The sequence below is a fragment of the Dicentrarchus labrax genome, unplaced genomic scaffold (assembly GCF_905237075.1).
Source record: "Dicentrarchus labrax unplaced genomic scaffold, dlabrax2021, whole genome shotgun sequence".
Lineage (NCBI taxonomy): Eukaryota > Metazoa > Chordata > Actinopteri > Moronidae > Dicentrarchus > Dicentrarchus labrax.
This window is the reverse complement of record NW_026136711.1, coordinates 6,640,266-6,666,770: the sequence shown is the minus strand read 5'-3', so window position 1 is coordinate 6,666,770 and position 26,505 is coordinate 6,640,266. Positions and strand designations below refer to the sequence as shown.

The following is a 26,505-nucleotide window of genomic DNA, read 5'->3' as shown; positions in this document are numbered from 1 at the left end:
ACACAGGGGTCCTCAGATTATTCAATGATAGAAAAGTGCAAAAGTTGGAAACTACTGCTTTAAATATTGAAATAGTCAACATTCACAAACACAAGACAATTGTTTCTTTTTTCAATATTTAACCAAAAGCACAATTTATTTTTTACCAAACAGAAAGCAGTGTTTTCGTGGTCGAAATCTAACTACATATGGGATGCGGGATGTGAGCCCAGCTCTCCAGTATCAAAGCCCACCATCCTCCCTGCAACTTTAGTGCGATGCAATAATGTGACAGTTCCTGGACTGAAAAACTCTTTTCAGTAAACCAAACCCGGCCAGTAATTACGCCTCCTCCAAAACACATTTGACAAGACCATTTAATTTTTTTGCTTGCTAGCCAAAAACTAATTAGCATGTGCCTTGTCACATTCCCAAATGCACAGAACCTTGGAGAAACTACTGAAAGCACATTTCACACCGTGTGAACAAGTCAGGATTTTGTACTTAAAAATCTATCCCTCTGCTGTCTGAAATCTGGCAGGTTGATTTCAAACTTGCTCAGTCGTGTTGTCATTAATAACCTTCCGTAGCCTTCCACTCCTTAACAAAATGAGCAATAAAGCAGAGTGAGTGTTTGGGAAATGGAGAGTCATCTGAGTGGGGTCACTGGGGCTGTAAATTTCTCTCCCAGTGTGACAGGGCGTCTGCAGCCTCCTGTGGCCTGGCCTGCCTTGGCCTGGCCCAGCATGGCTCTGCACCGTGGAAGGTTGGAAGGTGACGGAATGTATACCCCCCCTCCCCCATCCAGCCCTCCAACCCTCCTCTCTTCACACGCACACGCACACTCACCCTCACAACCATTATGAAACCCCAGCAGATGGCCAGGAGACAAAGGGTGTGTGAGGGTGAGAGGCCCCCATCTACCCCCAACACACCCTCCCCAGCTCACTTTTCCCAGTGAGCCCCCCTCCAACTCCACCTTGTCCAACAAGAAGTAAGCAGTCTGTTTCCACAGCGTTACAGCTGGAACCCACTGAAACTTCTTTCTCACCCCGTCAACCCTGACACACACACATACACACGCACACACTCTCCTGCCACGTGCCTCTCAATAAAGACAAATCGGCAGCGCTCGCTCGGTCCCTTGTTCATGCAGATGTGGCGATTTAGCCTCGATTCCTCACTCCTCGCGAAACGAGCTCCATTAATGCGGAGACATTAGCCTAAATGATTCCCGGTGTCCTTTATCAGGCAAGAGCTCCCATTTGGGGCCCGCGGCAGGTAATTCTCCTTTTGACAGTGCAATTGAACTGGCCAGCGCTGAGGGGCTATTTGGCGAAGAGCCATTTAGTGTAAGTGCTCTCAAGGCCGGCGAATGACACTTGTAGAGACAATGTCACCCCCACTGACACCATCAGTTGATTGTGTATTGAACAGAAGTGGAAGAGCGGTGTAGGCCCCAGGCCAGAAATATGCAGCATTATTGGCAGGGCGAAGTCCAAGGCGAGTGTCCGGGGAGAAACAGATTCAGGTGGGCTCTGTGGAGGTCTCTGTCAATATCAGGTGCCAAGGACACCAGGACGAGGACCGTGAGGCGGTAAACTAGCTCATTTCACTAAGGTGTGCTGCGTGGTCATTTTTTACAGGCTGCAGCAGACTGCAGACACTTTCTACAGAAATGCTCTCTTAACATGCCAAGACCACGTCCTTGTATAAATTGAGCTCCAGTTAATGGGCACGGGATAAAAAAACATGACAAGAGATCGATTGGTTCACCCAAAATACAGAGAAAGAAACAATTTTCTCACTTTCCTCTTGTGATATCAAGCCATGCAGAAAAAGTATTATTGCAACCAACCCTTTGAAGTAGCATCTGACATTTTGATAAGAGACTGAGGCTATCCTGGTTAAATATAGGCTAAATATGAAGAATATAAAACACAGCTATGAATTTCCACTTCTATTTTGTTGAGTGGTGTTTTTCTCACAACTGCCTGGGGAAGAGCAATAAGCCTCAGAACCTGTTGCCAATCTATTTTATACATTTCTTTAGTCTCTTTGATGTTCATCATTTAGCTCCATGTGCACATTTCTCATTTTTTGCAACCAAGGAGCTTCTCATTGTACCCCAAACGTTTTTTTCGTATAGTCACAGATAAGTGACATGCTGACATTTCCAGCATTCACCGACTTAGATGAGAAAATAGCTGTAACACAGGCTACAGTGGCTACCATGTAGCTAACATTAACTAGTCTCTGGGTATAAATGCACCTGTCAACTACGTCCATTAACAGTTGTTGTTGTCAAACAGTGAAAAATGATGCAAAGAGGGATTTTTTCTGTGAAGGAGTGGTTAAACATTTTGGCAAATGCACCTTTTTTGCTGGGTTTGGATCAAGAGCTTTTCCCAAAATGTTGAATTTTAAATCACTAAATCAAGTAATGTTTTGCTTTTAGAACTGAGTATATTTGTAGTAAATATAATGCACCTGTTGTTCGCCTATCTATCTGCCATCAGGCATGTTATCATTCTCCCTATCCTCCATATTTCCCTCTCATCGCTGGTTTTTCCATTTTGGACAGCATCTGCAGCTCTCACCCCGCTGCTCCCCCGAGACGCTGACGTCCACCAGAGCAGAGGCCAGTGACACGTGTGATTGATGACCCCCAGAATGGAAAAGAGAGAGATGGACAGATTCCTTTTATCAGGATTGAGGTCTGACTAGATTAAAATGCAGTTGTACAACGCCTCCTCCCCCCTTTTTCAGCGTCCCCATCGGCCTCCTTGGCATCCCCGCTCTCTCCCGTCAGTCACCACACCTGACTGCTGGGAGTTCTCTCCTCATCTCCTCTGCTGACCTCTCACCCCGCCTCCCTGCTCGAGGTGACACGGCGCGGACGTGGCCGATTGTGCGAGACTTTAACCAGTCACTTCCAAATTGACTCAAGGTGTTGCGGCTATTTGCTTCTGCAGAGAAGTGTGCGAGACAAATCTCAGCGGAGCCTTCCTCACACCATTTGCACAAAGCTGGTCGGTTTAAAAAAAAAAAAAAGTATGAAATGTGTTGGAACATAAATCGCAAGTCGCTCTCTGCAGCTAACCACAATCAACCCTTGAAAAAACATCCAGACTGAAGAGGGGAAATTCTCCATTTTCTCACTCACTAAGTGCTGATTAAAAGAAAAGAGACAATCACTCTCATTCACTGGCGTGCAGCTGCCTCACTGTCAGATGGCGGAGTGGGAGATTTCTGTGGAGGTGCTGAAAAGATGCCTCAGTGAAAAGGACCTGCGTTTGTTTTTCAGATGGCTCTCTAATGACTGGATGTGATTAACACAAATTATCTCACTTATCACAGCTCAACAGGCTTAGATAGACAGTCTCTGGGTGCATTCTCCGCAGTGCTACTTAACATGCATTTAATCAGACTCAGCAGTCAGTATCACACTCACAAGGACAGCAATGACCTGATCTCCAGCAGAAATACACAGCTTGTCTTTGCGACTTTAAGGCAACTTATTCCAAAAATGATAGAATTATGGAGTCAGTGTTGTGTCAAAATATGCCTTATGTTGTATTTAGGCTGTAAACACACATGTACAAAACACACAGGATAAAACCTCTTTACCCGACTGACAGATATTTTCTTTTGTTTTAATAAAATACCATTTCTAAGACTCCAAAGTGTGCAAATTGACACAATTCTAGCAAAGCTGCATGTAAAGAATGAGGCTAGAGTTATTTTACATTTTTCATAGTGTCAACAAATCTCAAGAAAAGGACAAAATCAAGAATGTTTTAGTTCCCTACCATGTCTGTGGAAATCAGCATGTAGAATAGCAGCCCATTGGTTTCTACTAAAGATAAATCTTAAAGATAAATCTTTAAAATCAAGCCATAAATATATTGTTATATATTTTTAAAAGAAAACGGCGGTTTATTACAACATGGGCATTATGTTTTTAGCTCTGGGCATCAGTAATAACACTATGTGTACAAAAGTAATGTAAGTAAAGATGTCAGAATGCTGCAACATTGCTAGAAATAGGTCCATGTGGTCAGAGAGGCTTTCATTAACTTTAACTTTGTTCCTTGAGATCATAACTGATGGGATTGAAGGCAAAACATAGCACAGATAAACTGATAATAAAGCTGACAACTGTAGTGTTCAGCAAACATTACTGAGGCAGGAGGAAATAGTGTGGCAAGTGGTTTTAACATTTAATCATCATAATAGCAGTATTGCACATATAAACAGTTTAAAAAAATTCAGTTGACCCTTCATAAGTCCTGCCCCCTTTTTGCTCTGTGATCCAGTAACAGTTATATAGGCACAACTTAGGTACGGTTCGCAAAATGCTAGTTAACTAGCTAACTCATAATTGATGTTTAGCTAGCAAGCATTTTCCTAACATCAGCTAACTAGCTAGCTAATGACTGATGAACATTAGCTAGCTATTTAGCTAAGTTTTGCCAACTTAAGATGTGACTATATATATGTCGTAACCATCTTCAAAATGTAGTTGTCTTTTCAATATAGATTAGTCTAGCTTTTAGCATATCTAAGTACAGGAAGGCTTTCTCCACTGTTACTGGAGTACAGAGCAAAAAGGGGCGGGACTTAGGGAGCGTTAACTCATACTAGAAGCAATTCTCATTATATCTACATATCATAAATGCAATTGTAGATATCTAAAATTCAAATCTGACAAGTTAATATTCAATTTAATTGATATGTTGGCTTGGAATTGTAAGAATGAAATTTCAGATATCAGACATACAATTGTGAAAATAATATTTCTACTAATAACAATTACTTTTGAAATATCTACAATTACTTGTATAACTAAATTCAAGATTCCAAACACAAGGTTTGTACGTACAATGAAAGTCTTACTTTGCCCGACTCCCTGAGGCAACACACAAGACTAGTCAGAATTTAGTCAAAATGTCATTGTGCTTATCTTCAGTAATGTATATATCCAAAAAGAACATGTGACTTAGGGCTAAAATGTTTTGTTGATATGTTGAACTATTAGTCGGGAAAATACAATTTTGACCTGGCAAATTGTCATTTCCACAAGTGACAACTAAATTGCTACTAGTCAGCCTGACTGATGAATGTTAAGCAGGCTTGCCATAGAAATAGTGCATTTGTTTGGGACTATTTTCAGCTGCGGATTAATCCACGTTTGGTGCTTTAGTGAGTAGTGAGTAGCATTATGGTGTGTGATATTGAGTCAAACTAAGTGTGTGTGTTCATTAACGAACATGTCACCCAGTGTCAGTATAGGACGCATTCATTGGTGCTTTTTATGGGAATTGTTGACAGTCAGAACAATAAATAATATTGCTTGTTTTACAATTTGAGATGGATTATTTTCCCCAGTAGACTAAACGAGAGATGATTTCTCTTGTGTACACATGTGACTGTATGAAGTACTGAATGAAAATCCCCCCCGTCAACATCTGTCTGTGAGATTATATATTTTTTTGTGATCCACTCATAGTGAACTGTACCTCGCAGAGCCATCTGTGAGTGAGCTGTCCACACTGCGTTTAAGCTGCTGCCATCTCTCCAGCCAACCAGAATTTGACCCTGTGACCTCGTGGGCACCCGGAGGTCATCCTGTCACAGTGGATGGACCGGAAGTCACCACGGGGGCCTTTTTGTCCAGATGAGGGTTATATGGTTCTGTGGAGGGCTAAGGGGTCTACAGAGAGACATAAAACTGCCAGGGACATTGAGAGGATGGAAGTGAAGAATAGAAGTGTTAAACCCGCAGGCTTATGTCACACAAATGTATAGATTTTAACAGTTAAATATGTGAATGAATACAAGTTGTATTTGCCGTACATACCCCCAAGTGTATCTTCATCCACATCTTTTGATGTATATGCTGTAAATACACTGTAAAAAAAACCCAAATGGTAATATTCTGGCATTAAATAAATATCTTCCCTATGTCATGCGTCATCTAACTATAAACTATCCTAACTTATTTAGACTGTCAACAAACATTAAGAGACTTTTTTTTTTGGTGATAAATACATCATACTGTTGTGATTGCATGAAAGAGTTTTTTTACTCAGATGTAATGCATATGGTGGTTTGTCATGACATTCTTCTTAATACACAGTCCTATAAACAATACGAAGAAATCAACTCCAGTACTTTACTACTTGTTATTAAAGACACAGTTAATACTGTAAAACCTGACAACACATCTTAATAAATAAAGTAAGTTAACATAAATGAATCCTTCAAACAAATTGAAGTAACTCATTCACATGAATTAAACCAAATTCAAAAATGAACTGTTGAAGCAACTCAGTTATTTTGAGTGCAATTAAGTTTGTACAGTATTTTAAGTATTGACGATATAATTCCATTTTGTTTCACTGACTCATTTTCTTCAAGTCACAAAATGGTAAACCTCCATTTTTGTTTAAAGTGTAAAGATTTGATGTTAGTCAAATCAGTTAATTATAAATTGTTTTGTATGTCAGCTGTTTTGACAGGTAATGTAATCATTTGCTTTAGTGGAAGAAAACTAAGTAAATTCAACTTGGTGGTAACATTTGTATAAAGAAGATGCATTTAAGTGACTTTATTCAGATAAATTCTGTTTACACATTTTAAATAAGCTTGGAAAATTGCTGCATATGAGTGTAACTAACTGTAAATGGAATGAGTACAATTAACTTAATTTAGCCAATTTACATTAACAATAAATCTTTGAGCTACTTCTACTTAAATCAAATATCTTTCATGCTAAAATTGTTTGAGTTAATAAACTTAAACGGTTTAAGGCAATCGGTTTCTTAAAACAGCTTGAGTTGAACCAACTCATCAGGTTTTACAGTGTAGTTACGACTAAAAGTACGTACACAGCCCTGCGAGACACATGAAGAGAACTGAATGCAGATACTTGTATGTAAATGAATAGTGACTGTGACCTAAATTTGAAAACACAACCCAATCCAAATTCTGATCTACATACTGAGACTGTTTGAACATTTGAAGACTGAGCTGGATGTGTTGATGATGAAATATCTGAGGTGGTGTTCAGAGGAAAGGGGTGTGTGTTTGGGGCAGCATAAATTGTGTTAGCTACTTCATTGAAAGACAATGGAGGACAAGATGTTGTGTGTAGTGTCACCCATGTGCTTCTGCACCACTATTGTCTGCTCTCCTTCCCTGGGAGAGGGGAGACGGAGGGGTGAAAGGAGGAGGGGGAGGATGTGGGAGGAGGTGGGTTAGTTGACTTGCTGTATGTGTGTGTATGTGCGTGCGTGTGCGCGCGGGGAGAAGCACAGACGGCTCGTGGTAATTTGATGTGTGTCCCCGGGGATGTTTGATGGATTAATGCTAAGCAGCTCCCTCTTCCAAAGCACCACCTGATCTTTGGGGCTCGTGCCCCACATATAAAAGGCTGCAGTAGTGCTGAGCTCAGCTAGTCCAGCCATCTCTCTCTCTCTCTCTCTCTCTCTCTCTCTCTCTCTATCTCTATCTCTGCCTCGCCACTTTCTGTCTTCCTCTCCATCCTCCCTGTCCTCTGCTTTCTCTCTCTCCTTGCTGCTTTCAGCACATTTTCTCTTTCTCTTTCCCTCAGGCTTTAAACCATTTCCAGGACAGATTTTTTTTGCAAACCTTTTTTCCATCCCTCCATTGTTTGGCCTGTTGAAGAAGGCCGCCTGGAAGATTAGTACATTTTTCCCTTTTTTTTTTTTTCTTATCACCAATACGTTCACATTCTTCTATGAGGCTCTAGCATCAGTCTTTTCATCAGGGAAAAAAAATGCCACGCTCCTTTTTGGTGAAGCAGCCGAAGGTTCACGACTTCTCCTCTTCCAACTACTACCATCAGCACCAGCAGCACTGGGACGACTCCTACACTGTGACACATGCCATCACAGAGTCAGCCACCAACTTGGCGGTGCGTTTAAGTGAAAATGGTGAGTTGACATCTCTCTGAGTTGAACTTTTTTGTGTGTATTTCTGCTGCTGCAGCTGTTGGCTTCTTCATTTAGAGATGATCAATATGGTCAAAAATGGGGAAAGAAATCTAAACCAACAGACAGGGCTTCATGCGATGATGTTCATGTTGTTGTCTCTGCTAGCTAATCGCTCTTGGAAACCCCCAGAATCCCCCCACAGGCATTGCTCGCCCCCCTTCTGTACGCCTCAGGACTTTTGTTTTCTAACTCGGCGGATGCTAAATAGTATTCAGGTCACGCTGGCTCAATCTGCTTAATACTCAAACCAGATCACACAGCAGCCTTTGGCTTTAATACTATTGTGTACATGAATGATGAGATATACGTGTACACGGGCATTAGGCACAAAATCTGATGCAAGCCTTTGTCAGGTCCAACTAGAAAGAAGGGGGGGGAACTCAGGAGAAAGCAGATAGCCACATGGGACTGTGTTGTCCTTAGATGGTGCAGTTGCCCTTGAGTCTCTCCTCTTATCATCCACCCCCCCCCTTCCCTCGTTCATCTCTCCATCTCTCTCCATCTGATCCTGCAGGATGTTAGATAGCCACAGGGAGTAGGATTGCAGCAACACAATCCATATGTGGAGCAGCGAGAGGTGATGGAACAGGGTTTTTAGAGGATGGGTATTGACTGGAAAATAGAGAGTGCTGCAGGTAATTCAATAAAGTGCAACATGAGCAGTACATTGGCAGACAGTAGATTTTCATCCGTGGGATTTCTGGAGAGGCTGGATGTGAGAACAACCCTGCAAACAAACAATATGGCGTGTGTGTGTGTGTGTGTGTGTGTGTGTGTGTGTTTGGCTTTGAGAAACATCCAAAGAAATGTGTGCTTTGAGCGGATTCACCCCCCCACCACCTCCACCAGCATCACAGATCTTGTGTTTGAGTTGAATCATTTGTCCCCCAGATTTAGGATGCCAGCTGTCTGCTTCCCTTTGTGTTCCTGTGTGTGTGTGTGTGTGTGGGTGTGGGTGGGGGGCGAGTGGGCTCAATATACCATTGACTGCTGTCAAGATCAGACAGCAGCCCCCCCCCAAACCAAACACACACACGCCCCAGCCCTCCCTTCCTTTTTTGCCAAATCGCAGTCCCCCACCTGTCACTCACTCTCCCTCTTACCATACTCATGAACACTCTCAAAAACGGCGCAGATGGGGAATGATCTGATTAAAATGATTTAGTGATTGAGGGGATTTCACTGCTGAGACGCTCTGTTTTGATAAATCCCCCCCACCCCCACCTCCATCACAGATCCAGACGCTTTGCTGCCGCTGCGAGGCGGTGACAGGTGGATCGATCCAGGGCCAAACTATTGCTCTGTGACTCTTCTGTTGATGTCAGCACATTGTCTTTGACTTATATTCAGCCACAATGTGCCTTTCACATTTTTTTCCTCATGATAGCACTTGTTGGAGCCAGCGGGGGTATTGATCGGGGCTGAACTGCGCACCAAAGTCTCATTAATATTTCATTCCCAAAGCTTGCTGAACCTGGCACTTACAAATAGCTTCCTGTATTGGTTTCGTATTGATTAGAGGTTTGGGTAAGAGGGCACTTTTCCTCAGAGGTTATTGAAGATGTTCCATTCATTTATTCCCATGAAAAAAATATTTTCCAACTCTTTATTAAACATCTTTTTCCTTTCCCAGGCTACATCCATGATTACATCATCCCCTCAGTGTTGCAGAGCACAAAGGAGCCAGGTCATGAGCAGACCGGGCTCTCCTCAGGGCCCCTGTACTCCCCGGGTGGCAGTGTTGGGGAGGAGTTCTCCGACCACGACATGGAGCATCCGGACAGCCCCGTCTCCAGCGGCACAGTTGAGTCAGACAGCAGTGGACCCGAGTTGGAGGCGTGCACCATCGACGCCTTCCTTATCTCTGATGGACGCTCCCGTCGGAGACCCAACCAGAGGTGTCCCCGCAAGGGAGGCCGTCAATCGGACAGCAGCGAGAGTGTGGGCTCGGCAGACTGCAGCCCCGACAAAGGGAAATCCAAAGGGCGCCACGTGTGCGGCGAGTGCGGCAAGTCTTACGCCACATCCTCCAATCTGAGCAGACACAAGCAGACTCACCGTAGCCTGGACAGCCAGCAGGCCAGGAAGTGTACCACGTGCCACAAGGTGTACGTGTCTATGCCAGCACTGGCCATGCACATGCTGACCCACGACCTGAAGCACGAGTGCACGGTGTGTGGCAAAGCCTTCAGTCGACCCTGGCTCCTGCAGGGCCACATGAGGTCCCATACCGGAGAGAAGCCGTTTGCCTGCGCCCACTGCGGCAAGGCCTTCGCCGACCGCTCCAACCTGCGTGCCCACATGCAGACGCACTCTGCGTTCAAGCACTATTCCTGCAAACGCTGCCACAAGAGCTTTGCGCTCAAGTCCTACCTGAACAAGCACTACGAGTCGGCCTGCTTCAAAGGGTACCAAGCAGAGGACGACTGCAGCTCCGAGGACTGACTGGGAAATATTCATCTTTTTAATTTCTATTTATAAACTTTTGAATAGTTCGTACAGCAAAGTCAGAGAACAGCCTCACTTCTCAGGCTCGTCACATGCATGCATCATAATCCTGCCTTTTGATAAGCAATAACCTCACTTTAAATTATTCAGGAATTATGTATGAAATTCAAGAAAATCTCAGTGTTGATCACAAATGTAAAGTATTTTATATTGTTTTTTATAAATTGAATTGCAATAATTTACATGCCAGTATTATTTTATAAGCCAAGTAGCTCTTCATTTACCTCAAACATTTTATTATTCGTTAAATAATGTATTTGTGTATTTATTAATTTATTTAACTATTTATTTGCCAATTTCGAAGATTATTTATTTATTATCGGTTCATGTATTTGTGAAATTAACATGGATTTATTAGAAGCCATGTATTGGATTTGTTGAAAACAAAAGCCAAAATATATTCTGACACGCTATATTTCTCTGTCTGATCAATTTGGTGATGACAATAAAACTGATGAAAATGAATAATTACTGAAACTGCTTTCACTCCTCTCTGAAAATATAGAAGATGACACACCATCACATTTGAACACATTATGTTTAATATTTCAACCCATTAAAAAAGGAAGAACTAAGAAGTTTTCCATGCATGGTAGTGCTGTAACTTTCTCAAAAAACAAATACAAATTTGAGTAGCCTGTGTATTCTAAACTTCTTCGTAGAATTTACGGTGGTTCGTTCATTCACATGTCTGAGTAACGAGTGACAAGCTAATATTATTTTAAAGCAGTCACATTTTCCAAAATCAGTTAACTCACTTACTGTTATTAGTTAGGCAGGTATACAAGAAACTGAAATCCGAAATAATTAATGTCACGTGGTGCAGATAACCATGGAAAAAGACTAAGGCACTCCATCTATGGATTAAGTGATGTATTACATGTATTCTTCAAGCATTGGCAATAAAACAGACCAACGTGTATCAACTCTTAATCAGGGTCTCAACCTGCTTCCATGGTTATCTGCAAGATTTACTAGATCTCTGTTTGTTGTTAACAATGGTAGTGTGTATGATACTAGCTGTGTTGTGTTTGGAAAAGCCTAAAGAAGGAAGAAAAAACAATGATGACGGTTTCACAATTTGAACATCCTTCCAGGATAAAACCATTTTCGTTCCTGATGCCCTACATCTGTCATGTTGTCTGAACGTGGCGTAACCCATAAGCCTTTGTGCTCTGGTCAATTATTTAATGGTGTATTCAGAGTAATCTCATCAACTAGTTACAAAACATCACATTCTGTTTATCTGCATTCAGGTGATCATCAGTCACTGGTACAGAAACCATATGAAGAAGACCAATGGAAAAGACTGCAGGGTGTAATTAATGGAAGCCATAAAATCCACTGTTTAACTGGCAGCCTGGATATGCTGTTAATCACTGACTGTTAGAGAAAAACTTGGCAACTTCCTGGTGGTTAAGGTTATGAAGTAGTCAATTGACTGCAGTTTAGCCAATGAGTGATTTTACCTTCTCAGATTGATTGGGTCAGTTCAGTTCGTAAAGAGCCAAAGACATAAAATTGGGGAAGATTAAATTAGTCAGGAAAACAAATTTGTATAGCAGAAATATGTCGTCTTTCTTCTTTTCTATCATGCGACAACTCATATTTATCTCGTGACCCCAAGATTGAGAATGATGCATTAAAGCATCTCAGAGAGCAACTACAGGTTTAGTCTGGCCTTTGTGGACAATGTCCTTCAGATGATCCAGCCTTTGAATCGGGATGCAGTGAAAGTTTGCAATAAAATAGAACATCTCATTTCCATATGTGCAGTGCCTTACCCTGGCCAGCAGAGGGAGCAACCATATAAACAGTACATAACCTACATCTGACCTCTCCAGTGCTGGACTAGTCAGGACTACACACATAAGGAGGGTTAATGTGTCAGTCAAAACAGCCAAATTCAAACGCTGAAACCACAGCAGGGTGTGTCAGCAGCACCCAGTTTAAAGCCTGACCTCCCCCTCCCCACCCTGCCATGTTAGGAGATTCCTTATGAGCAGATGCTGGACCTTCAGTGCACAGCACTGCTGCCTGACCACAGGATGTGCTCTGGGTCAGGTGTCATGAGAACTGGTCTGCTGGTCCAGACCAGACAGGGCTGAGCCCTTGGTGGCCCCCAGCCACTGACCCCTCATGGGAAATGCAAGTATGTGTCTCAATAGACCACAGACTGGATATGGCTATTTTCAGACACAATGGCCACCATTCAAAACACATATTCATGTCTGTACATATGTATACATGTGCACTTACACACACACACACTATAGGGGGGCACAGGGTCAACTTAATGGGAAGATAAAAATATACCACTAACTCCAAGGGCAACAGGAACCAAAAGATCAACTTTCTTCCATGTGTCCTATATAAAACTGTAGTTGTGCTACGGAAACCCTTCTGTTAACAGACATCCAACATCTACGGAAGCCAAGAACGGCCGTGCTTGCAACTATTTTTTTCTTGAGAAATAATAGCTTTGTTATCTTGAGATAAAAGGATAATCAGCCTGTTATCATGAGAAAGCAAAAGGTTGTTTTCTGTTATTACCTATAATGGTTATCAGAGATCAGGGGTGCCATGACAGTAATGCATGGATGAAGCACTGTTTTTTATTTATTTATAGTTTTACCGGATACATTTCTTTCTTTCTTGAGATATAAAATAATAATAATAATAAATATTCATAAATGAACTAGTGATCTTAAGATAATGATGATAGAAAACATAAGTGCAAGAACGGATGTACTTGGCCTCCGTAAACTTCCTCAAAGCTGCAGCCATGAATATTTCTATATTACACGATGGATGAAATGATAGTGTATAATGTGACAGGGCTCACTTATAGTGACATACCGTTTTAGTTTATCATCAGCTCTACAAAGAGTGAAGGACAAGTTCCTTGAAAGACGCTGCAGCACACAGGTGTTTTCATTGAAAAAGCTCAGATGAAGCCACTGTACACAACCTGCTCAGCAAACAGCTGACACATCGTGGAGCATTTAGCAGCTAAACATCCAGATGTTTTTCTCTGGAGTTGGTAGAGACCAAAACCAGTACAACTGGATTAGGTGATAATATGTCAGTGCTGTGTGTACAACTTGTTCTGCTGCTCACAAGAGAATAAAAAAAGAAAAACCAAATCAATTTATGCAACTTTAAAAAGCATCTTAATGACTTATTTAAGCACAAATGCTGAACCTTCACTATCTTCAGCTTCTCAAATGTTTTATGAAGTGTGAACCTAGTGGGAAGTCACCCGTTGGTTTGTGGAGTACTGTTTTTAAGCCTCAAATTTGGTGTTATGGCCTCATCGATGGCAAGAAACAAGGTGGCTTGCCTGGATGGTCTCACTGAGAATGACCTGTCAATCACAAGGTAGCCACGCCCTAAAGCATACCCTGCTTTGTGGTCTATTTTACTTTAAATGGGACCATCATTTACTAAATGAACATCATGCTGTATGAGAGAAATCTGAAACTAGAGATTGAGACCATAAACTCATTGAGAAAGTCAGAAGTCGGCTCATTTCTCCATTAGACTGCATGGTATCGTTTTTTATTGCAGCCAATGGAGCTCACCCTGCTGGCCATTAGAAAGAGTGCAGGTTTAAGGCACTTCTGCGTTGGCTTCACTTCACAGACCCATAAGAGATCTTTTTCGGTCAAAACAAGCAATTTGAAGACATCACCTTGGGATCTGTGAAGTTGACATTTTTCCCTACATTTTACAGCCTAAACAATACAGTACTTTCGTATAAATATATTAGGACGAAATGACAACATGTAAAATATGGCTCACTTGACCCTTTCATGTCCTATGCCTAGACTCTGGAAAGGATATAGCCATAAAAACAAGCAATCATGTACAACTATACATGTCGGCAAACATAAAACTTCCAGCACAGACAAAGGAGCAGAGCACCACTGCAGGTCAGTGCTGCTTGCCAATCAACACGGAGGATATAACAGTCGTGTCAAGAGCCGGCAGAGTGACCTCAAGGCCAAAACGGATGAGTCTTTTTATAGCCTCCTTTATCAGACCTCAAGCCATGTCTGTTACATCATGTCAGACAAGGTTTTATAGCCAACTTGTAGATTTCTCTGGTGCGATAAACTCTGTTGACCCTCAGAGGCCTGGGCTCGCAGGTCCCAAGGGACTTTGGAGGAAGCCAACAAACGTGGGCCGGAGGAACGTCAAGCCTAGCCCGGTGGACATTAAAGGCAGCGGTGGGCTTCTCCAAAAGAATCATTGCGTGTGAGTCGACTTCCTGTAACACAGGGGTTGACTAGATGTTCTGGCTGTTTGGGGGGCCTTTGGGGATCCCTTGGGAAATGATGACACACTAGTTCATCGGCCCCGGGATCAAGAAACACCTGCTTCTTTTTAGATATTAGTCCCATAAACTAGCCTCTGGGTGTTCATTTTACCTATAGCGGAAGAAAAATTCACCTATAAAAGAGAGATTTGGAACTCGGGACCAATCTATGACAGTAATGTCATTCCGTATGAAAACAGAACTTGGCATCTTCAAACGAGGGATTATTTTAAGATGAGGCCTCAAAACGAGAAGTGAGGCAAGCGGCGGATGTGGTTGGGGCCATTTGCTGAACTTTTACTGACACCGCCCCACCTGTCTCGGTTGCTCAGACTGTCAGGAGCTGTGAAAGACGATCAGCGTCTTCGGGTGGGAAAAGAGGGGGAAAAGCAGAGGAGAAGGTGGAGGAGGGTGGTGGGATGGGAGGATAGATAGATGAGGCCTGAGTCTTATCTTGAGGTCACATTAGGGGTCAAATGAAAGATAATACTGCTGCTACCTTACTGGGGTTACAGTAGCTATGTTCTGCCTGACTAATTTACAACAGGAGATGTCTGGACTGATGAATATGTCATTTAGTCATCTTCTGGGTTAACTGAGGGTCTACGTGATCACATAAACCGGAACTGATGATGAAGAAGAAAGTAAAATACACAATTCTATGAAATCATAAGTTATCTTGCTTCCCAAAAGGTATAGGTTCAACATTTTGGGAAATGTTTTGCTTTCTTTTAATTTAGTTAGTTAGAGTTAGATGAGAAGGTCGATAGGCCAAGCAGGTGATTAGCTTGATGTTAGCTTAGCACAAAGAATGGAAGCAATAGGAAATCACTAGATTGGCTCTGTCCAAAATGTAAAGGTCCAGTGTGTAACATTTAGGAGGTATTATTGTCCGAAATGGAATATAATATGCATAGGTACATTTTCATTAGTGTATAATCACCTGAATATAGGAATTGTTGTGTTTTTGTTACCTTAAAATTAGCTGTTTTTATCTACAGAGAGAGCGGGTCCTCCACCATGTTTGTACAGTAATTTAAATAATTTGAGAGGTTTTAAGAGCTTAAAGGACCAGTATTTCGGATTTTGTGGCATCTAGTGAAGTTGCAGATAGCAACCAACTGAATACTCTTGGCCACCCAAGTGTGTAAGGTTGTTGCAAAACTTGCAAAAAACATCTAAAGCCAGGGTTTGGTCTGTCTGTTCTGGCTACAGTAGAAACATGGTGGTTCATCATGGCAGACTCCATAGAAGAGGGTACTCGACGATGATGAACCATGTGCTCCCTCTGTAGATAGAAACAGCTCATTCTAAGGTAACAAAAACAATTCGTATTGTCAGGTGATTATACACTAATGAAAACATACATATGAATATTATATTCCATTTCTGACAATAGATCCTCCAAAATGTTACACACTGGACCTTTAAGTAAATAACAAAAAGTGATGTCACTAATTTCCAGCAGGATGTTTTAGAGTGCAGGTGAAGCAATAGTTTTGCTCTAATGCGACCTCTGATTTTGGAAAATGCTGAAGTATTTTGTGGTCGGACCACTAGGCAGCAATTGACAATATTTTTTTTTTGCCACTCTCTGTCATGAGTCAGAAATCATAATGGTGATTCATCTGGATATCTGTTCAAGTGCAGCCTGATGCATCTCAAATTAACTGTTCAGTCTAAAATTAATAAAAGAGAAACCAGTGATATCCAACATGGTTGCACAGGTCAGAAAGTACTATACTTCTGTATTAGGAATGTTGTTTAAGTATGCAAAAGTTATGACAAGTATACTTTTTGTGCTTAATTTAAAGTATATTTAAAATTAAGTTTTACCATAAAATAGATGTTAAGTTCAACTTCAGTTGCCAAAAATGTATATACTAATTCAGCAATACTTAAAGTGGTACTTAAGTGTGTACTAAACGAAGGACTTGAAAACACATACTTTCCATAAGTACTAAATTGCGGTGGTAATTTAGTGTACTTATGGAAAGTATGTGTTTTCAAGTCCTTCGTAATACACTATTAGTCTTCTTTATTAAAATACACATTCATTATAAGTTTATTACAGTACAGTTACAAAAAGTGCACTTTAATATACGTTTTTTAAAGCTGTATTTCGATGTAATTTTAAAAAGTGTACTTTTTTGAAAGTATAATGTACATTGTACGTAAGCGTACTTTTAAAAGTATACTAAATTGCAAATACTTACAGTGGTAATTTAGTGTACTTATGGAAAGTACTTTGTAATACACTATTAGTATTCTTTATTAAAGTATACTTTTATTTTGCTTCATTATTAAGTGTATTGAAGTACAGTTACAAATAGTGCACTTAAAGTTTATTTTAAACTGTATTACAGTGTACCTTTGAAAATAGTCTATTTTATTGGAAGTGTATTGTAAATTGTACTTAGGTTTACTTTAAAAAAGTAAATTAAATTGTAAACATGTGGTGTTGTGAAATGTATTTTGTAATACACTATTAGTAGTCTTTATTAAAGTATACTTCAATTTAGCTTCCTTATAAGTGTATTAAAGTAGCAGTGTACATTAAACTGTAATCTGAACTATTCAAACTATGTCACTATACTACGTGTCTTCCCCACCCACTCAACACACGCAAACACACACACACACACACACACACACACACACACACACACACACACACACACACACACACACAGATAAATCATTAAAGGCCCTTTGCAGAAGGCTGCAGCTGGCTGTTAGGAGGAGGCTCTTTTCTCTCCAGTGCAGCTGTTTCCGATGAGTCAAGTTATCTGACCGCAGTCTTTCCCAGCAGACAGTTAACACTGACGGGCCATGCGCTCATCGTCTCCTCACTCCACACTGTGTATGGCAGAGTATACTGCCTGCACCGCCTTTATTTTGTTTCTTGCATCTGCATCTTGGTAGAGATCTGTTGTTTATTCTGTTCAATTTTGATATGTAGTGTGATTAAAATGAAATAGCACGTTGCTCATATTGTCTGTTAATAATAATCAGATACCAGGCTGTCAGTGACATGTCAGCTGACAAGCTGTAAAACATGCAAGTGCATTGCATACAACAATGCCATAGTATGCTTTTTAGGGAAATAATTGACGGTTCTGTTGCATAATACTGGTACTAGGTGCAAAAAACTCACTTCATTAGTTTTACCATTGATTTATCAGTTTATCAAGCCTGACACATTGACAGTGGGATAAATAATTAAACTCGAAAAACATTGCACACCATCTAGTCTCACCTGTCCCTTTAAGTGAGTCAACCAAATCAATTTTGAAAATTCACAACCTAGTTTGGGGACAATTCTATCAATATTTGAATATTTAAGTCTGAAATTAACTGAAGTAAATTGACCTGGTAAATGGACCTGTATTTGTATAGCGCCTCTCTAGTCTTCCGACCACTCAAAGTGCTTTTGCACTACATGCCACATTCACCCTTTCACACACATTCACACAGTGCATAAGTCCATTGAACAGAAACTCATTCATGGACATTCACACACCGATGACACAGCATCAGGAGCAATTTGGGGTTCAGTACCTTGCTCAAGGATGCTTCAACATGCAGCCTGGGGTTGAACCAACAACTTTCCAAAAACGTTCTGATTAGTGGCGACCCGCTCTGCCTCTCAGCCACAAAGCCCCAGTGGCTGTCACTGAAATGCAAAGTTTTCTGCATTTAAACAACAAGTTTGATGATGTTGTGAAGTAGTGTGGGATCATGGGAGTTGTTGTCTTCACCACCATTGCCGTCATTGCAGTCAGCTTCTCCCGGTTAGGATTCCTTCAGTGTTCATGGTTCAGGAGGTTTCTACCGGGAGCCCAATGATCCACAGAGGTCTCCTCCTCTGCAAAACAAACAGACCCGCTGATTAAAACCACTAAAACCACTGAATAAAGCAGTTCCACCTTAAAAATCACTGCTTCTCCCACACTGTTGGACAGACAAAGGACGTCCACGAGGGGCTGCGAGCCGAGCTGCTGCTAACGTTAGCTCAGCTTGTTTCTCTGATAACTTAAGATCCAGACGTCCGATGACTAAAATCCTTCATCCAGTTCAAATCTAGAGTTAAAAAGCACCAAGATCTAAACAGTGGATGGTAACAATGTGGCCTCAGACTGAATAAACAGTCAATGTATGACAGCTTCTGGCAGACAACCACAACACTGACACAGGCACAAAGGGGATATGACGCCATCAACAGGCGAGCGGTAAAACGCACCGTTACCTGAATACAATGACAGATTTCTGAGTTTGAACACTGTTGGAAACATTTGGGATAATGGAAGTACACAACTAAACTGTTTATAGACATTTTTAATGTCAGATTATAGCTTTAATAGACTTTAATAGTTCCTACATGAAACTGCTCACAACAAGGTCTGTGGATTATCTTAGTAACCGGGTCATGATTTCTGGAAAGAGACATTGCTGTTGAGTTTCAAATGTATGTTTTTGCTGCTTTGAGCACCACAAGCCGATCTGGTTAAATTATATATTATATACAGACATCTCTATGACCAATTCCTCCAAAACTCATCAAATCACACCAAAACAATCTAGTTGCATAAATAGCCCTACAAAAATACATTTCAGATTTTGGGCTGAACTGTCCCTTTAAACCTCATAGTCAACCAACACAGTCTAAACAATTCAGTGACATGCAACAGCTCATTCCTGAAACAGATGGTCTCCCCCTGTCGGGAGCTGGTAACCCACCTGAAATAATGCCACTATTTTGGCTTTTAGACACTTTTTTGAGGCTTTTTTGGACACCTTTGTCATCCCACAAGGGTCTAAATGCTATTTCATAAGACTTATCTGCCCTGGCAAGAACAATATCCATTTTATTGGTAGGATTGGTATTAGGACTAACAGCCCACTATATTATTTGTTGGCAGCTTCATCCAATGCCATAAAAAACATTTAGTCAAAAGTAAGAAGTTCTCAATGAGAACCATCTTCCCTGACACACATCCCACCCACCTCTCACTTCATTAGTACTTTAATCACCTCAACAGGCATTTAATGGCATTCCTTTAAGTTGATGCCGGGGGTGAGGGGTTGGGGGGGGTAAAAGTATTTATGGTTCCAAACTGTGATTGGGGGGGAGAGAAAGTGCAGCAGGGTCGTGTTGCTGCCTGGCCCGCGCGTGGTAAAACACCATGGTGTCCCGCTTTATGAGTGGAACCAGGTTCCGCACAGGTCACCGTTGTTGGTGCAGCTGAGCTGGGGGCCAGGGGCCGCCGGTGCCCCCGGTTTGATGTGTTGAGGGGTTGTGTTTGTAAAAACAGGCCCTTTGATGACACTCTCTCCCTTTTCCAAGCAGTCAGCCCCTCCCTCCCTCCAACAGCACCGGTCAATCTGGAAGCCATTTGCTCGCTTTCCACAGAGAAAGTTCAGGCTTGATCACCTCCAGCATCTGCTGAGTGTTTATTTACCCACAGCACTTAACCCATTAGACAAACTGAAACAAGGCAACTGCAGCGCCACCGAGCACATCGGCCCTCTGAGGACAGGAGCCAGTGCTGTGCTTGCATTATCTAGAACGCACATCTTACACAACTTTACTGTATATTGTGTATACATTTTTTATATTCTAGATTTCTATTTGTTTCTCATTATATTTGTATTATATTGGCTCATTGCACTCTAGTTTGCTTGTGCTGCTGTGCCAAACTTGAATTTTTTCTAAAGGAACATCTTATCTTATCTTATGTGCAAACATCTTATACTGCTTTGGAAAGATGTATGCTTTCAAGACAATGCAGTGCTTGTAGTGTTAAAAGACTTATAGTCTTCTCATTTGATTGATATATCCTAATAAAAAAGTACATGAAAAGCTTTACAACAGTCTAATTGTTGGGGTCATGAGAATGTATCAGAAAAGGTGGAGAAGCTCAAATGAGAAACTTAACTGGAGCAGATTTTTAAAGGAAATTCCAAAGTGCTGACCTGCATGAGATGTCTACAAGGCCACAAGTCACAAAAGCATCTAATGTCACCAACAATGTCCAAGTCTTCTTCTCTATATCAGGAACTTTAGAGACTTCAGGGTACACAGAACAACATTCCCCTTAAAGGATAATCCCTCATTGGGTGTGTAACATATGACACAGGGTGTGATTCACAGTTTTTGGTGGAGGACGTGCTCAATCCCTTTCTTAAACGTACCACAATGGCTATGAAACAGTCAAAATTTAATGTTGATGACTCTTTATGTCCCATTAAAACAAAAAAGACCATCAGTGAGAAGATTGGCTATTTCTATATAGTTATTATGAATGCCTAACACTAGGTCAGATTCCAAATCAATGAAATGAGGAGGTAGAAACATTACAGCTCTTGTCCACAGGGGCACCAGAATCAACACAAAATGAAAGTTCCTTGGAGGGGCTGTAAGTAAAAGTAGCAGTAGTCTTGCATTCAGAATGTTACTAAGTAGTAGAGAAGTATTTTTAGCTAAAAGTACTTATTTGATGTTGGGCAATTTAACCTAGATAATGGCATTATATTTTATATTCTGATCACATACCCAGTTTCCAGTTTATTCAGTACACCTAGCTAAATCTAACAGTGTAAAATGTAGGAAAGTTACTGGAAAGAGGGATGGCACCACAGATGGGAGAGTGTTGTGTATTTTTTCTATTTGAGAGCGTTTCTCTATTATTTCTTGTCTTGTGTCGTTTTTGAATGGGCCACAAGGTAGAAAGATACATTTGGCCACCTGTAGAGGACCATAATCTGGTTTTCAGGGATGATCAACTAGTAGCTAATATAGTCAGTTTTAAGAAATCAAATAAATCTTTATACATAGTTCGTACATAGAACTCATCATTTTTCACTATCCCGTAATAGCCTCTATCTTCAGATGTACAGTAAAGTGAAATGTTTTATATGCAGTTAACCAAGTTCTGCTAAAGGGTGAATTTAAATAAAACCTGCTGACTATGGCTGCAGTTTGGAATGTTCTTTAGTCCACATTAATCTGAACTAGGGCTGCACAATTAACTGAAATATTATCAAAATATTGCATTATGGCCACGTACAATATTCAAAAATAATGTTTCCCACTAACTGTAAATCATCGCAATATCTGTCAAAATGATCCCAAAATGTTTTTACCATATCGTGCAGCCCTAATCTGAACACACACATTTACATTGTCTACTCTTTCTCAGTTTAACTATCACAGAGACGTTTAGAGCTGTGTTTATGAACACCATCTCCACTGTAAAACCAAACCAGCTGAACCAGAGCTTACAGTACGTAAGATCACAAGCTGCACACTGGACCCACTCAGTAATATAGGGGGACATGGGTGTTGCAGGTTTTCTCTCAGTGAAGGTCTAAATAAAATATGAATAATGTTGTGGCCTTCTTATAAAGTAAAACAGCAGGTTAAGCCTCCTCCCAACTCTTGTCATTTTTGCACAGTCCAAAACTACAAAACTGTACAAATCAGTTATTAATTCATTTTTGAGGTGGATTTAATTCATGGAATTTTTTGATGATTAAGTTATATTAGCTTACTTCTTTTATGTAGGATTTACAGTGAGGAGGAAACTAATTGCCAAATGCTGGGTTAGTTACTTAAAAAAAAAAAAAAAAAAAAACCACAACTGTACTAACTGTTACACTGCTACTAGTTATTATTACTAGCAATGCCTTACTGCCCAACACTAATAGAATAAAGTGGCATAAATACTGAAGTCGTTCAAGTACCTCAAAATTAGGCTTCAGTACAGCTTGAGTAAATGTTCTTAGTTATATTGCACCACTTTCCACTGCATTTCACTGTCATCAAACCCTTTAGTGAAATACTGTGTGCAAGCATCTGAAGCTGAAGGTCACCTAACCATCATCCCAAATGTGTCATCATGTCCCTTAAGTGCCAGTGTTTGCTTCTCTCTCTGCTCATAAAAACTAATGGCTCATTTTGGTGAACATACACTCTGCCTGTGACTTTTAGAACCAAAACATTTGGGAGGATGGGAGCCCCTGCATGTGCTCTACCACTCCCCTTCCAGCTGAGGGGCTACTGTAGCTGCTATAAGAGCCCTCCCTGTCATGAGGACTATCACTGGGCCATCCTATGGGGAAGTGTCTAAACAAACTGTGGGCTTCTGCTGGCTAAACCTTGGAGTTACAGCGACTTTTACGCACGGCTGTCGTCTGCATGCTGCTGTTTTCTACTTGAATACGCGGGATTGGCTCTCCCTGTGCAACACTTATGATGGCTTTCACCATGCTGAGGCCGGTGTCGACGCATCCCTTCTCTTACCCCGCTGACCTGACCTTGATGTCGGACGACGAGGAGGGGAACCGCAGCGAGAGCGACGGCAGTAGCACGGACCAGGGCTACGGCTGCTGCGGGATTCCGGGGGACAGTTACCGGCTGGAGTCCGGCGGCGTGGTGCGACAGCGGAACGCCGCTAACGCCAGGGAGAGATACCGGACCCAGAACGTCAACACGGCCTTCACGGCGCTGCGGACACTCATCCCCACGGAGCCGGTGGACAGGAAACTCTCCAAAATCGAGACACTGCGCCTGGCGTCCAGCTATATCTCCCACTTGGCCAACGTGCTGGTGGTCGGGGACGGGAGGGAGGACGGCCAGCCGTGCCTCAGTGCCGTGTACAAGGAGGTGAAGGGGGGTGGAGAAGGCAAACAGCCCCGGACTATCTGCACATTCTGCCTCAGCAACCAACGGAAAGGGGTAAAATATTCATTGCATATGCAGAAAAACACTTGTCAGATATATCTCCCAGAACTGCATTTCAAAATGTACTATTTTAACACTTCTTTACTGTTGGCAAGCGTAACACATGCAGCATTTATTATTGTAGATCTTCTTATAATTCACCAGGGTCCACTGTTTAATACCGCGTATATTCAGTAAAACATGCAAAGCTTTTTAAAATGCAGTTTCAACTTCCATAATTGCTCCGCCTGTCATTCCTGCGAAATGCACAACGGGGGAACCAAGTTGCAGAGTTGATGCACCATTTGTATGCCGAATTTCCAATAAAACCCTAATATTTCTGAAAAAATATATTCATTGATGCATGACATTGTGTGTGTCTTTGTAGATAGAAGAGGCAAACACAAAAGTTGCACATTTATAAATGGGTTCAGCATGAAGGAAGAAAGGCAGGTCAGTGCGCCCAGAGCGCCAGTTAAATAGTCGGAATATTGGTTTTCGAATGCCAGTTAGTGCTGTGAATGAATTCTGGTGCCACATCATAATATGTTTAATGTTCAACATTAAGATTAAAGTGTGTGCTATTTGATTTCAGCATTCTAACATTATTTTATATCATAATTCAGGGCTGAGAGCTATGAGTTTTATTGGAAAAATACTATAGACATAATGTATTTGCGTAGCGTTTTTACAACAGTTCATCAGAACATCAAATAGTTTGACTGGAATAAGTCTGTTCCACTTTAGAAGGAGGTCATATGACACTGTGGGGTCAGAATGAGCTGCATGCACCCCAGTAAAACGGACACAGCCCATCTTGGGATTCAGATGCCTGTGTTGGGATTTAGTTTATTTATAGTTGCCATATCATTCAGTGCATGGAGATATCCTTTAAAGGAAAACTGTGCTTTTACCCACTCTAGACAGATATGTAATTGCACTGAACCTATTTATATGCTCTTAGGAAAATACATCAAAACATCAGAACTATTTATTTCCATAGGCACACTGTGATGATGTTTGAACTGGCAGTGACAGTTCCCTCTGTGTCCACAGGTGAAAGACAGACGAGACTGTGTGAAAAGGCACGGAAGCAGTGCGAGACAAATAAGTCGACGATGAAACTGGGAGTAGGACTGGATCTCTTCAGAGCGGACCTCCGCCGACCATTCCTAGAGTCTAGAAGCATCTCAGCACCACAACAGTCTTTGAGGACTACTTTGCATTTTGGGAGTTTGGCTCATTGGACATTTTACCCAGTGCCAGAGGACTGGCACCAAAACCATCTGTGTGTCACCTGCAGATACAGTAACTCTGTCCAGTGTAATGGCACAAGGGAATATGCAGTCAAAGCTGCAGTATGGTCAGGGATATTCCTTTTTATTTTAATGACCAACTACAGTCAAATTCTACATGATGAATGATCTTTCAGAAGCAGAATATATTTTGGCCTCTAAGCATAATTTTATATATAAATACATTTTTTAAACAGGAAGTCAGTAACAGCAGACAGGTTTCGGCATTATTTATTTACTAAAAAAATCTACGGGCCATGGAATACACAACATTACCGGCTCTGGAATAGGCCTAAATCACGAAGAAGTAAGCAAAAGGCTAATCACCTTTTATTACTTAAAAGCACAATCCATAATCCAAATGTAAATAAAAGGATATCCTCTCCATTCAAGTTCAAAACAAAGGATCTGAAACAGCTAACAAATGATAACTAAATATATACTGTCAAAGTTGTGTGATGTTACTTAAGGCTTATTTACATAAATAATAGTTACATAGTTATAATAATAATAGTCTATAGTTACATATGTGAACTTACAAGTAATTTATATAATTTGATAATGGTCCTTTAAAGCTGCAGTAGGTAATTTTTATAAAAATATTTCATATTCATATTTGCTTAAACTTTCACTATATCCTGACAGTAGTACATGAGACAGACTGATCTGTGAAGAAATCAGGTTCCTCTGGCTCATTCTATTTGTCCTAATGACATCTGAACGTAAACAATCAATCAGAACCAAGAAAGATAGTGTTGGGTCTCATTCCCAGTGCATCATATACAGACACGTTGGGACCCTGGGATTAAGACTCAACAGTCAACTATCTTCAAGCTTTTAACCCAAAATGTCTATATCTTTCTCAGCTCTGATTCTTGCAAATGCCATTAGGAGCACTAGAATGAGCCAGAGGAACAATATCTTTTCACAGATTATCTGTCTCATGTACTACTTTCAGGATATAGTGAAAGTATTAGCAAATATGACAAAAAGTAAATTCTATACTTACCTATTGCTGCTTTAAATATTGGATGCCAATGCATTCGCATGACTGCAGCACAGACGGATCTATTAGAGACACTGAGATGCTTTTGGTGCCTATCTTCTAATATACTGTATTTAAGGGTTAGGGTTAGGGTTACTGACTGACAAGGCAAACTCCTGCAAAAGTTTGCATCATTTTAAATGATCTTGGGAAGCTAGGCTCACAAAAAGACTTGCAGCCGACAGCAGAGCAGCTTCAGCAATTTGAGAGGACAGACCACTCCATCTGCCTAAGCTGGTCATGTGAAGTTGTGTGCGACAGAAGATATCTGTGGGACACTATTTTGTTTGCTTTTTCATTACATGTTGTAATCTACTTTGAAATTAAATTTATTTTTACATAGACCCGACTCTCATGTTGCCTTCAGTGTAATGGTAATGTGTTTTGAAGTAGTTCAAGGTTGCAGTGCTTTTGCACATTCTGTTAACAATAGTTTTAAACACTGCACAGAAAATATTCTTGTTGATTTGTAATTGACGCTTAAGTCCCACCCCTTTTTGCTCCAATCACAGTTGAGCAAGCCTCAGTCAGAACTTCTACTAGATATGCTATGTGCTAGGCTAATCTATGTTGAAAAGACAACTAAATTTTGAAGACGGTTTAAAGAAAGA

At 41.1% G+C, this 26,505-nt stretch overlaps 2 protein-coding genes across 2 annotated transcripts; both read left to right on the top strand.

Moving 5' to 3' along the window:
• Positions 1-7,285: 7,285 nt before the first annotated feature.
• On the top strand, positions 7,286-10,976 carry LOC127371861 (transcriptional repressor scratch 1-like). Its single transcript, XM_051415041.1, has 2 exons — positions 7,286-7,940; positions 9,634-10,976. The coding sequence occupies exons 1-2, from the start codon at positions 7,784-7,786 to the stop codon at positions 10,443-10,445; spliced, it is 969 nt and encodes a 322-aa protein (XP_051271001.1). The 5' UTR covers positions 7,286-7,783; the 3' UTR covers positions 10,446-10,976.
• Positions 10,977-22,919: 11,943 nt separating this feature from the next.
• LOC127371872 (transcription factor 15-like) lies at positions 22,920-26,238 on the top strand. The gene is made up of 2 exons (XM_051415061.1): positions 22,920-23,569; positions 24,611-26,238. The coding sequence occupies exons 1-2, from the start codon at positions 23,084-23,086 to the stop codon at positions 24,674-24,676; spliced, it is 552 nt and encodes a 183-aa protein (XP_051271021.1). The 5' UTR covers positions 22,920-23,083; the 3' UTR covers positions 24,677-26,238.
• The last annotated feature ends 267 nt before the right edge of the window (positions 26,239-26,505 follow it).

What these genes read in the sequence shown, in the direction of transcription:
- LOC127371861 (XM_051415041.1), top strand. Translation starts at nt 7,784, where the DNA reads ATGCCACGCTCCTTTTTGGTGAAGCAGCCGAAGGTTCACGACTTCTCC. An exon ending in GGTGCGTTTAAGTGAAAATG is followed by an intron (nt 7,941 to 9,633) that starts GTGAGTTGACAT and finishes TTCCTTTCCCAG; the next exon opens with GCTACATCCATGATTACATC.
- LOC127371872 (XM_051415061.1), top strand. Translation starts at nt 23,084, where the DNA reads ATGATGGCTTTCACCATGCTGAGGCCGGTGTCGACGCATCCCTTCTCT. An exon ending in TCAGCAACCAACGGAAAGGG is followed by an intron (nt 23,570 to 24,610) that starts GTAAAATATTCA and finishes CTGTGTCCACAG; the next exon opens with GTGAAAGACAGACGAGACTG.